This window comes from Lonchura striata, chromosome 5, assembly GCF_046129695.1.
Source record: "Lonchura striata isolate bLonStr1 chromosome 5, bLonStr1.mat, whole genome shotgun sequence".
NCBI classification, from domain to species: domain Eukaryota; kingdom Metazoa; phylum Chordata; class Aves; order Passeriformes; family Estrildidae; genus Lonchura; species Lonchura striata.
In genome coordinates this window covers 67044968-67058118 of record NC_134607.1, presented here as the reverse complement: position 1 = coordinate 67058118, position 13151 = coordinate 67044968, and the positions used below count along the sequence as shown (strand labels likewise).

The 13151-nt window shown below is 41.7% G+C and overlaps 1 protein-coding gene across 1 annotated transcript in view; it reads right to left on the bottom strand.

The window, feature by feature from the left end:
• UPF2 (UPF2 regulator of nonsense mediated mRNA decay) overlaps positions 1–10992 on the bottom strand; it is a 52163-nt gene extending 41171 nt beyond the window's left edge. Inside the window, exons 1-3 of the mRNA XM_021530978.2 lie at positions 10863–10992; positions 5800–6179; positions 3669–4448 (exon numbers count right to left, since the gene is read on the bottom strand). Coding sequence (XP_021386653.1) covers positions 3669–4448; positions 5800–6161 — 1142 coding nt within the window. The 5' untranslated portion in view covers positions 6162–6179; positions 10863–10992. The remainder of the gene's footprint in view (positions 1–3668; positions 4449–5799; positions 6180–10862) is intronic.
• Positions 10993–13151: the final 2159 nt, after the last annotated feature.

Genomic DNA, 13151 nt, shown 5'->3' with positions numbered 1-13151 from the left:
ACTGCAATAGCAAACATTTAAGTGATACTATTATTTTTCCAAACCACACTAAATTTCCAACTTCAATCCTGCTGAGGACAGTAGAGTCACAGAAGCTCTAGCTTCCACATCAAAGAGAAAGGCCCACTTACTCTTTGACACAATTAGGCTGTAAAAGTCTTAAAAATACATAGTAAAATAATATATTCAACTTTATCAACAAGCTAGATAAAAGTTGCTTTGCACCTGTAATAATCCATTTCCATATTGTCTGAATGATTACATGAGTTATTATCACCAGGAGGGTCACAAAATTTGCAAGCAGCCCAATGACTTTCCAACAAAACAAGATATTTCAAGGCTATTGGTCCAAATTATGAGCAGCCGTATTTGTTTCTTCAGCTGCTCTTTATTTTCTTTTACAAAACTATTCATACTTGTTTCAAATAATATTTTTTAACACTGAATCTGTTGTCAAAAGTAACTTTCATTTGAAAAACCTAATCACTGCTTACAAGTGCTGGAACCACTGACCAGGCACCCTGCACTGAAAAGAAAGCATCAGAAGTCTGAAACAAGGTTCAAATACCACAATTCCCAAAGCAAGCTGTATCATTACATTATTATCTGTAGGATTCCATTACCATTAGGCTTTTATTATGCAATAGGCAAACAGTCACAGTCTTGCCAAAGCATTTTGTGGCATAAGAAATCTGAAATAGTTAAGGCAATATAAGTTGAGGGATATCAGTTTTCTTGCTCCAGATTAACTGTAAAACAAAAGTCTTCTTTGTACACATTCAAAGGGTGAGCAGCAAAATCCCTTATGCCTGCTCAGAAACAGAAGTGGACACAGGTGTCTGGCAAGAGAGGAAGAAGCACTAATGCTGGCAAAATTTCTATTTCTCTGACAAAACACGCTTATATTTAACAGGAATTGCCTGCTCCTGCACAGAACAGCAAAGAAAAATTAACTAATTAAATAACCACTGAGTATTTGTGAAGTGCAGTAGTTCAGCTTGGATTCAGGAAACACATTAAGTGTCAATTCATAGCTTTTCCATGGAGATCGCTGTCCATTGCATACATATTTTAAACCAGCAGCTTTATAAACATAAGCATTGAAGCTCTCTGCTATTATTTAAAAACAAAAAAAGCAAAGTGCTGTAACAATAGTACAAGACTTTCAGTTCTCAATTTCAGTTTCATGAAGACAAGTGTTAACCAATTCAAAGCAGCTAAAGCAAATGAAAAAAACTTTAAAAAGCATGGTTCACCTCTGAATACAATTATAAATAAGCGCCTAGTACTTGTCCTACTTTATGTCTCTTCAAAGCACAAGGCAAGCTCAGCACACCTTAAAAACATACTTAATTTAGACAAAAGAAGTTTCTTCCATAGCTAACAATTATTTTTGAAAACTCCTTTTAGAATATGGGATCAAGGTGTTTCCTTCCAATAACACAGCCTGACAGGCTTTGTTGTGCCCCCAGCTATGTAACCAAATGACCACCAGGTTCTACGTTATATGAAAGTCAAAGAGTAACTCAAGGTACTTTTCCTAACTATCCACTTAACCAGCAATGCTTGAGTCTGCTTTAATTTTACCTAAATGATTTCACAGGTAACACAGCACTAAAGCACTACTAATTTAGCATAGTAATTTTCAATTAATTCAACCAATTTGTACAGCTTGAATTATTTCATAGTCATTCTCCTGACAAAGATAAATTGATGAGTTATTTACCTGACAAAATATCATAACCTTAACATGTGACACAGTTCATGCACAAAAGGGAACAGTTCACTCTCTATTCACTTCATTGATTGTGGAATAACACTTTGAATAAAAACTACAGCAAAATGGATCAAATTTTCAATACACAGAGAGTAGCTTTATCTAACAGGATTACTGGTTTAAAAACAAAAACAAAAAAACCAAAAACTATCCAACCAAACAAAAACACTCCAAAAAACTGACACCCACAAAAAAACAAAATTCAAAACCAAGTACGGAATCAACTGCACAATCACTTTCCCAAAATCCACAGCTTAGGAAGATCTCTGTAATACTCATAAACTTCTTACTTGGCAAATCTGTCTTGCTCTCCCTCATGCCTTGCACTTCCCTAGCAAGCAAATGCCATGAATCTGTTACAGATGATGTAAACAAATAAAATCTGGTAGGAAAGATTTTGATGTCTTATTTAACAAAACTCATTCCTCAACTATCATTAAGGAGTTAAAATAGATACCTTAAAGTTCAGAGAGAGAAAAAACAGAGTTCTCTTTATCCAGTGATAAATGATAGCTCTTCACATTCCTTCCCCCAAACAAACCTTTACACCCAAATTGACAGTGATAATTCAATGACAAGGTGCTCAAAGAGGTCCCTCATCTGCCTTTGTCTGACCTACTCAAAGCAGGCTCAGTGATGAGGTCAGACCAGGCTGCTCAGGCTCTGTCCACTCATTTTTATCCAGCTGTAGAAGTAAATATTAAAGTATATTTCTTTCTCCCAGATCATTTACTTTCTTTCTGCTTCTTGCTTTCTTAAAATATTTTGCACCTCTCAGAAAATAGAGGGAAGAAAGTTTCTATCATACAGATTTTGGAACACCCACTCATTGAAATACCAGCCAGAACCAATGTGCCCAGAACTAATGATAATTGTGAAAGTATAAAGGTTCATATTCATTCACTTTGAAAAAATTACCCCTTAGTCAGTAATGTACTTTGAATTAGTAAGGTACTTGCAGAAATAACAGTACTTCCAAAGTCAGTTTATGATCCTGTGAAATTCAACACTTGGCTGAGTCCAGATAGGACTGCAGCACAAAACCCATCAGCACAAAAGATTCTTGCATTGGAAACATAAAAATTTAATGAATTCCAAGCATACATTTGGTTCTGGATGGATGTCCAGCCTTTTAACTGAAATATGTCTCTATAAACAGTAACTTGTTTGTTTCTATCTGACTGGAATGTTTCCAGAAGAAATTAAGAATGACTGTTTCAAGAATAGCATTTGGGTTTAGGCTGGCTCCAATAATGAGAATTCAAGATGCTTTAAAGCAGTTATTAACCAATGTGAAAATAGCAGAAATAAAATCATTAAAATCTCAAAGTCTGCATATTTATACCCTGCAAGATTAGTACTACATGTAAATATTTAGGAGGAATTTTATCAAATTGTCTATACCCTCCAACATTTTAATACATTTATTTAATATATATTTGTCCACCTTGGAGTGTAACAGATACTTCCTTAATTTAACCTATTTCTTCCTTCATCCTGGTACACTAAAAAAAGTAAACAAGCCAAAGCAATTGTGGCATATGCTTCATTTGATACATGTGGGTGGAAAGGGAGAAATCAGATTGTGCCAACTGGAAAAGGACAGTACCAGCTGGGAAAGCAGCATTACTCTCATGCTGATAAGGAAACAGCACTAAACAGAGGAAAGAGAATTACAACTAAAGGTCAACCTCCCTTTCCTTTAAAAGATATTCAAAGAGTCTGTTTTGTCTCTGTTTTTTAAGTATTCAGAACAAATTTAGAATGTTTTTTAGAAACATTGCAGAATACACTGCTAACAGACTTTGTTCATAAATACTACAACAAATCTAGGCATTTAGTAAATAAACTAATTTTTATTCATAAGTAAAAAGCAACATTCAATTGTCACCTGTTTTGTCTTTCAATATTTTGTAGCTCCCTGTGGTCCCTTTTCAGGTGTTTGGTCAAAGATGTAAAGTATTCCTTCAACAAATTCTGGAAGGGCTGTTGTTTCTCTGGGCTAATTATCTCACTAGGAGGAAAGCTCAAGTTAAACTTCTCTGCCACAGTTTTTACCTTCCTTGGCACCAAACCAGCAATGTCATCTCCACAGTGCCGACAAAAGCTGATAACCACAGAAACATGAGTGTGGGATTCTCGATCAGCGTTAATAATATTTTTAAGCTGCTCATAGATTAAAGACAAACCTTCCTTGTCAGTGAAAATCCCAACTATTGTCAATTCTGCAATGAAACGCAAATCAGTTCTTAACTTGGTAATGTTGGGAGTCTTCTCTTCTTTCCTTGCTTCAAAATGTTTTTTCCAGGCCTGAAGTAACGAAGGAGCAAAATCAGCGTATCGCTGGTGAAAGAGGGAACACAAGTGCACAGCGCAGTTCACATCTGATATTTTCAGTTTGGCCTCCACAATAGAAGCTACTGCTTCTGCAATGTATTTGCTTAAATTCAGGCTATTAAAGTCATGGGACAAGGAGTCCCTTTGTTGCTCTGTAATGGTTTTTAGCTTCTTAACAAAAGCCGTGTTCTTCTTCAGGCTGGAGTCCAGTCTGCTGAAGAAGTTTTCCTCTGGACGACTCTCCGGTGCGTTCTGGTTTTTGCTGCGGAGCTCTTTTCTTGCCTGATGGCGCTCCCAAGCCTCCTGATGGAGCTGATGTGCTTCCTCCTTCTCCCTGTGCGACATAAGAATTACTCATTTTTGTTATGGAGCCTTAATCTCAGAGTATCAGGACAGAGGAGAAAAGGTCACAGTTGGAAAACCTTCAGGAGTTTTAACACCATTTCACCTCTCTTCTTTAATATCTACTAAGCTAATCCTAGAAAGCTAAAGCATCTGCTTCAGAAGCTCGGCTTAATTTTTGTGTTGCAAAGGGCAAGGACTACTTGTTACAAAATTTCTCAAATATTTCTACACAGAACATACTAATCCCAACAGACTTTGAAAATATAAACATGAAACTCCATTTACTACAGATGAAGATGAAATTCTCACAGAAGAGGAAACAACCTTTCAACAGGTTACTGTATCACACATTTATTTTTATTGCCAGACTAATGAAATTACACAGAAAATTTGGAATATGTGAAATATATCTGTTCCAGCTAGAATCTGGCTATGACATTGCCTCAATCTTAAAAGGTAAATATTTCAGACCTATAAAGATTCCACATTCAACACTGTACTACGGTTGGATAACATAATAAGAAACATGGTCTTGGTAATATCACATATTAAACTTCCAGGTTACATTCTGAGTTTGCCATCCAAGTATCAGTTGTCTATGACTGAGTAAATGTAATTTATCACATCAGATTTGCTCCTGTTATGTATGATCTGTAGACCTGTTAAGTCTGTATTCCCAATTTTTGGACAATAACACTTCATCTTAAATGCATCTGTGCTTCTCTATTCTGGTTTGGGCTGGGACAGAATTAATTTTCTTCAGAGTACCCTGTATGGGGCTGTGTTTTGGATTTGTGCTGGAATCAGTGTTGATAACACAGGGATGTTTTCACTACCGCTGGGATGGGCTTACACACAGTCAAAGCCTTTTCTGCTCCACACCCCACCCCACCAAGGAGGAGTCTTGCTTTGGTTTGCTTGCCTGCACAGCTTCTGCTTTACCCATTTAACTGTCTTTATGTCAACCCACAGGATTTCTCATTTTTACTCTTCTGATTCTTTTCCCCATCCTTTTGAGGGGAGGGAGTGGCTGTGTGGGGCTGATGCCAACTGGGGTTAAATCACAACATTTACTCAAGCACAGCTGTGCTCTCCATGGTCATCATATGCAGAACACTAACAAACCCCCATAGCAGAGACCAAACTAACAGAAGTTACAAGTGAAAACTCAAAACCTCTTAGAAGTCATAAAGCACAGTCAGACAGGCACATAAAATTGGTAACACTACATGCAACTTATTAAAAGAAACTCCAACACTTCATCTTTTATAACTCTGACCACAATCCTGATAACAGAACTCTAACATTTGATACAGTTAAACCTTTAAAAGATAACTTACTTCAGTTGAGCAGCTTCTTCTTCTTGTTTCTTTTTTTCTTCCTCCTCTTGTTTCTTTTTCTCCTCTTCTTCAAGTTTCTTTTTTTCTTCTTCTTCTTTCTTCTTTTGCTCTTCTTCTGCCTTTACTTTATCCTCTTCTTTTTTCTTCCGCTCTTTGTCTTCCTTCTTTCTTTTATCCTCTTCCATTTTTTTCTTTTTATCTTCAGGAACCTTTAAAGTCTCTCTCTTCATGCCAACCTTCACATCTTCTTTTGGCTTCTCCCTGGTGCTCACTGGTCGCCTTTCACTAAATTCTTTTTCTTTATTATTTAACTGAGATTCTTTTTCTTCCATATTTGCTGGCTTTTTGCGCTCAGCTGGCATTGTGTTATCCAGGCAAACCTGCAGAACCACAGGAAAACAAATACTTTAAAATTGCTGTTGATATTTTAGTCATTTTTCATAGCCCACCCATATTCACTTAACTCACAAATGCATGACTCATCAGGATAAAGGTTTATGTTTTCTTCAACTAAGGAAGGGACCTGACAAGTAAAAACAAATCATTTTGTAAACATGTTATTCTGCAAAGCTGTCTCCAGCATGAATTGTGAAATAAAAGCCTCTTGAAGTTTCTACTACCCAAGGAATGTAAGATCTTGAACATAAGTAAGTTCATCTGAAAGAAAAATAATTCAAGACTGATGAAAACAAAGTACTCCAAACTTAAAAGTAAGTACATGCTTGATACATCACTATGCATCTGCACCTCATTGACCCTTCTATATATCTCCTAAGAATGCCCCCGCTTCCACTACCACTACTTGGGATCATAGGATAATGCAGGTTAGATTAGACCTCATGTAATTCATCCTCCTGCTCAAAGCAGTTCCAGTCTTGAAAAGTGTCAAAGAAAAGTGGCACAGAAACTCCACAACTCCTCTGGCCAATCTGCTCCAATGCAGGTTATCCTCACTGTGATCCTCATTGCAGATTATCCTCCCTGTGAAAAGGCATCAACTTGCTTCCTTCTTTCCTCACCCCTCCCCAGATTTCCCCAGCATCTCCAGCACTCAGCACAAGTAGCAGCTGAAGAGCGAGCAGTGCTGACAAAGCTGGATGCACAAACCTCCCTCCCAGCAGAGCAAACGGAAATATCAGAAAGGCTGCAATTATCAAGACTTATCAAAGACTACAATTTCTCTCTCCTTCTACTCAACCAACATTTTTGTAGGAGCTTTAGCATCTTTGGGGTTTCCAGCCCTCCAAGCTTTGATTTCATCTGGCTAAAGACACAAAATGTAACACATATTGAACACAAAACGGTAAAAACACAGGGCAATTTTGATTAGGAGGAAACTATCATGAGCACCTATTTCGGGCCCCTGCTCCAAGCAGATCAGAGGCTTAGCTAAGGCTTTAGTATCTCCAGGAACAGAGAAGCAGTGGTCCCCTCTGGACACACAGAGAAAAAGCTTTTCCTAATACCAACCTGGAAATTACCATGCCCCATACTGTGTTTGTTTCTTTTCATCCTATCCCTGCACAGCTTGGAGAAGCCAGCTTCATCTTCACAATACTCTCCCATCAGGCTGTTTTAAGACAGTTGTAAGATTTACCCCTCACTTCTTACAGATCAAGAAGCCAATTCTCTCTGATTCTCTTCAGCTCATGTCCTCCAGCCTCCCTATGTTTTTGGTTATCTTCCAAGAGACTTATTTCAGTGTGTCAGTGCCTTTCTTGGGAACAGAGAACCCACACCTGCATGTGGTAAGTACTGAGCAGAGGGAGAAGACTCACCTTCAGCCTCCTGGTTAACTCCTGGTACTACAGCCTAGAATGCAAGGGCATTCTGCTGACTCATGTAAGGGTCAGGTGGGCCAGGCAGGACCACAAGAGGCAATTACAACCACCCAGGCTTTTACTTCAGGCTAAATTAAATTCTTAACACAAAAGATAATTTTCACATACTAACATGCTTCAAGTGAAGAGCCATCACTTTGTTTTTATTAATAACACCAGTTTGATTGCCAATGGCCACCCCTACTTTTGCCTTTCTAACATTTTACTCTGGATTATGAAAAGATCCTAGATTCACCAATTCCCTACATCTACTCAGAGTGGATAATGAGACACCTGCATTCCAATCTAATGCAGAGTGTTCCTGGTATTAATTTTAACTATTTTGAAATATGTTTATAAATAAAACTTCACAATAAAGAATATATGTTTCTTAATAAGCATGACACATTCCCTCTGCCATCTCCCAAACAATAAAATGACATATTTATATGCTGTCTATCCTACCCAGATGAAACTGTATTACAATATTTAAGGTGCTCATCCGGAGCTTCTGAAGAAAAACTGGATTGCAAAAATTTACAGTACCAGTACTCACACCTGGGCAGTGACAACTTACCAGTTGGTAAAGAACCTATTCATGACTTGGCCTCTGGCAGCAACTGGCAACAGCATCAAAGGGGAAATGTCTCTAACACTGACTTATGGAAATCAAATCAGCATTGTTTAAACAAGCAGGAGCACATTTGGCTCCCTAATGCATGTCTACAACTATAAAATTTCAGAACTACTTGAATTCCAAAACCACCGATCTTAAAACAGTATTATTATGAAATCAGTACTTAACCAAAGAGGGAAGGGGTTGCCTATGTTTAAAGAAATGCTGGAACAGCATGTCACAATTCCAATACTCTGAACAAAATATCTAGCCAGCTGCACAATTAACTTTTAACAACAGGGTCATTTACCACAATCATTATGGTGCTTGAGCTCATACCAAATTTAGGAACTCTGTTTTAAAGATGTATCTGATGTTTGCTTGTATAAAACCAAACCAGAGAAGATGGGATAAAAAGAAAAGGAATGGAGCATAACTGACCACATGGCAGTATTATCCAATTTTTCCCAGTGAACACTGGAGTCCCAAAACCCCCAAAAATCTCGTTTTACAGTAGGATTCTGTTCTGTGCCCCAGAACAGGTATGTTGCAATACTTCTCACTACGTGTACAGCTCCTTATCTCCCAAACCTTTCCGATTGCTCTGCCAGCTCGTTCGTGCCGACACCAAACCCCGAGGGCAGCGGGAGGCGGTGCTGCCGCTGCCTCCAAGCTACGCCCGCGCTGACCCAGCGCGGAGCCGCAGCCAGGCGGGGCTACAGCGGGCAGAGCTCCCGTGACAGGCAGACAGAACTGTCCAAAGGCAACTTTCCCTGAAGTTGTGGGAGCGGGGAAAACGGAAACAGACAGCTGGCTCACCTGGGCCTCATCTCCATAGAAAACAAAGCTGAAGATGGCATGGAAACATGAAGATAAACTTTATTCTATTTAATATTTCACATTTATATTAATGTACTGATGAAAAGGCATAATAATGACATGAACTCCATAAGCCAACAGACAGGACAAACCAACACTCACACCAGAAAATTAGGAAGGACAGAGAAAACAGAGACAAGACAAACATCCCTATGCCTTTAGACTCTTGGCAGCCCATTTCTGTAGTGATACTTACATGTTTTAACACCCCTTCTCAGTTTCAGGATCTACAGACAACATGTTTTTAGAGGGAACTATTTTTCTTAATTTTTCAATATTTGACATACAGTGACTCATTTGTAATTAAGTCAATTTTTATTGTACTTAAGTTTCTAAATTTTTTAAACAATTATCTTGGAATTTGAAAGAATGGGACTGGGTTCATGATACTCTGAGCTCATAGACTTATGAAGTAGTTTTGAAATACAGAAGTAACATTTCAGAAAAACCATCTACGTTATTTACTCATGAGGAAAGCAGAGAGTAACATATGGTGTTCAGCATCACAAATCCACTCACAATTCAGAATAAAACAATAAACATCAGCACCTTGGCCCTCAAAGCAATATCCTTAAATCAATAAAAACAGTCTACTCTCAAAGCCTGTAGTAACATGATCCAGAATCCCCATCCTTGCAAACACAAGTATGAAGAAAGGAAATACAGTTCTATTAAACTAAACACAATGAAATTTTTCACTAGACATTAAATGGATTATATAAACAGTCCTTTCTGCAGCTAATCTATTACAGAAGAGATATGGGAGATAACGAATGTAGGCAAGATGTCCTACCTCTGACTGGCTGAAAAGTCTCAAAGAGCAACAAACTCCTCCATCACTAGTTATCACACCACTAGAATTCTGCAAGTTTCAAAAACTAAAATGCAATTAAGGTTCTCTTAATGCAAGGGAAGGTGCATAAGAGAAACATGAAGGTCAGCGAGGAGAAAATAAACTTACAGGTTTTGGAAAATGAGACACAGTACACAGAAAAAAAAAAATGTAGTGCAGAGAGAGAGGAGCCCCCCACACAGTGGCAGGGAAGGATCACAGAATCACAGAAAATCCTGACTTGGAAAGGTCCTTTAAGGATCATCAAAGTCCAACTCCTGTCCCTGCACAGGACACCCCAAGAGTCACACCATGTACCTGAGAACATTGTCCAAACACTTCTGGAGTCCTGGCAGGCCCGGTGCTGTGACCACTGCCCTGGGGAGCCTGTCCCAGTACCCAAGCACCCTCTGGGTGAAGAATCTTTTCCTGGTATCCCACCTAAACCTTCCCTGACACAACTTCAGGCCACTGACACATCTTCTGGCCGACCTGCCGAACAGCCGGGCACTTTTACTTTCGCTTCTATACCTCTCGGGGAAAATGTTTTGCTGCTAAACTTGCAGGAAAGTGCTTTCCACCGTGAAACAGCGGCCTATAGACAAGGCACTAAGTATAAAAAGACTTCTTCGCTACCACCCCAATCCCCGCTGGCAGCTGTCCCGCAGCCCGGGCCCTTTCCCGGATGGGACCAGCAGCTCGGCAACTGCAGCTTCCGGTGCTCTCCCGGCCTGCCTCTCCCAGCGCTCTCAGGCACCGCCACCCGAGCCTTCCCTGCTCCGAGCCCCGCGGCCCCTCCGCCTCCGGAACTCCCCGTGCCCCCGCCAGGCCCCTGTGCCCTCCTCTCCCCGTGCCCGAGTCCCCGTGCCCGCACACGGCCCGGCACCGCCCTGCCGCCCGGTCGGTGCCGCGGTACCTGTGCCCGGTGCCGACATGGGCCCGCCCGGCGCCGCCGCCGCCTCCTCCTCCCCTCCGAGGCCCCCGAGCGCTTCTCCCCTCACGGCGGCCGGGCCGCCGCCGCGCTGCCTGACCCACGGCGCTGCCCCGACCGAGCTCGCCGCGCCCGCCCCGCCACGCCCGGGCGCGGAGGGAGGAGCGGCGCCGCTTGACGGCGGCAGAGCTGCGGCTGCGGGCGGCGCGGAGCGGCGCTTCCCGAGGGGCGGCGGTTAGGCAGCGCGGCGGGCAGCCCGGCCGGGGTCCTGCCGGCGGGCTGGTACCGGGGGTGCGGAGGCGGAAGGGGAAGAGGAATGGGAATGGGAATGGGAATGGGAATGGGAACGGGAATGGGAACGGACGAGGGAAAGGATTCGGCCCCGCGTCCCTCAGAGCGGCGGGGGAGGGGGAAATAGCTGCTGAATGTCGCTTCCCTGGTGGCCTCAGAGCACCGCTCGGCTCATGGAGCCGCATGACGTCACTGCGGTGACGTGTCTGTGCCCGCCAGGCGTCACGGCAGCTGTCATGTCGCGGGTGGGGCCCTCAGGTGTCGCCGTGATAAAACATTGCGGTGACGGTGTCTGAACAACAAATTACTGCCTCAGGGGTGCTTTCGTGGGTGTCCATTGCTGTGCCCGGTTCTGGGCTCCTCAGCACAAGGGAGACAAGGGGCTGCTGCAGAGGAGCCACAGGGATGAGGAGGCCTCTGGAGCATCTCTCCTCTGGGAGCTGGACCTCTTCAGTCTGGAGAAGAGAAGACTGAGAGGGCATTTCATGAATGCAAGCAGATATCTCCGAGGCAGGTGCCAAGAGAGTGGTGCCAGGCTCAGTGGTGCTGAGTGACAGAGCAATGGTCATAAAATATAACATAAGAGATTTCACCTCAAATGAGGAAAGCACTGGGAGAGGCTGCTCTCGGATTCTCCCTCTGGAGACATTCATAACCCACCTGGTCCCTGTGTCACCTGCCCAGGTGACCCTGCCTTGGCAGGGGGATTGGACTGGATGATCTCCAGAGGTCCCTTCCAAACCCACTCATTCTGTGATTCTGTCATTGGGTGTGTTTTCTAGTCTAAATTTGGTCTCTCTGCCCTCTTGTCCAGTCACAGTTCCCACCTGGACATCTGAGGATATTTTACAGTGGTGAGTTTAGTGGCACAAAGCTCCTGGATTTGTTGGAAATGTTCTCTGCCTGCAGTTCTAGGCAAGGCATTACCTCTTGGGCAACTCAAAAGCTGGCACAGCTCAGAGCTGCAGAGTGAGAATCTGGTGTTTATTTTACATTTTGAATCCAGATTCTGATAGAAGCTTTTATGTTGGGAAAACCTTTACAGCCCTCTGGGCTTAGAACAAGCCTTCAGCAATATTGGACACTGACAGCAGGCACAGGCCTGGTTGTACATAACAAGGTTATTCAGCTGTTAAAGTTGCTTTTTATCCAGAGGCAAGAGACTGTTTACTGATGCAGAGCTTTAGGTGTGTTCTGCCAAAGCTGCTACAGGACTAGACAGGTTTTTGTTTTTTGTTTTTTGTTTTTTGTTTTTTTTTTCCATAGGAGAGCTTTCCTCTCTGCTGTTTAACGTCATTGCACATTTTACAGACATGTCTAAAAACCTCTTTCTGGACAAGTTTGAAAGGAGTTGTGCTTGTTACTGGTACAGATCATTCACATGTCCCTGCTCACAAAGATCTCATTTGCTTGCCAAAATAACTTAAACTACCAAATTGATTAAACTGATTCACTGGAGTGGAGAAGATCCATGGCAGAACATGGCAAAAAGGGGGAGAGGAAATCCATGTTAGTGTTGGTACTTTATTTTCTAAAGGCACCATCCTTTGGCCTGTCAATGAGTACCTCAATGATTCTTTTTAGGGGGAATTGGGTTATACTTGGCTTATCAGTGGCATTGGCATTACAACAAGAGATGCTGGCTTGTTTTCTTCTGAAGCACGATGTTGCTACCCTTTCCAACATGAATAAAAAGCGCAATCACTATGGTTTTGAAAGGGAATCAAAATCTCCTTCTGTGTTTATACCACACTCCCACACCTACAATTATGTTGGAGCTCTTTCTTGTAAGGGCCACGCAAGCAAACTTCAGCAAACTTTTCCTCCTAAATGACCTGTTTCATTTGTGCACATGCTAATCAAGCTTTTGTACTGATTTACCAAAATCAAAAGCAGGTAGTTGTTGTTCCCTGAATCTCAGACATAAAGCATCTCTCTTTTTATTTCTTGAAGCTCTTCCTCCCAAATTTTTTTATATGTTTC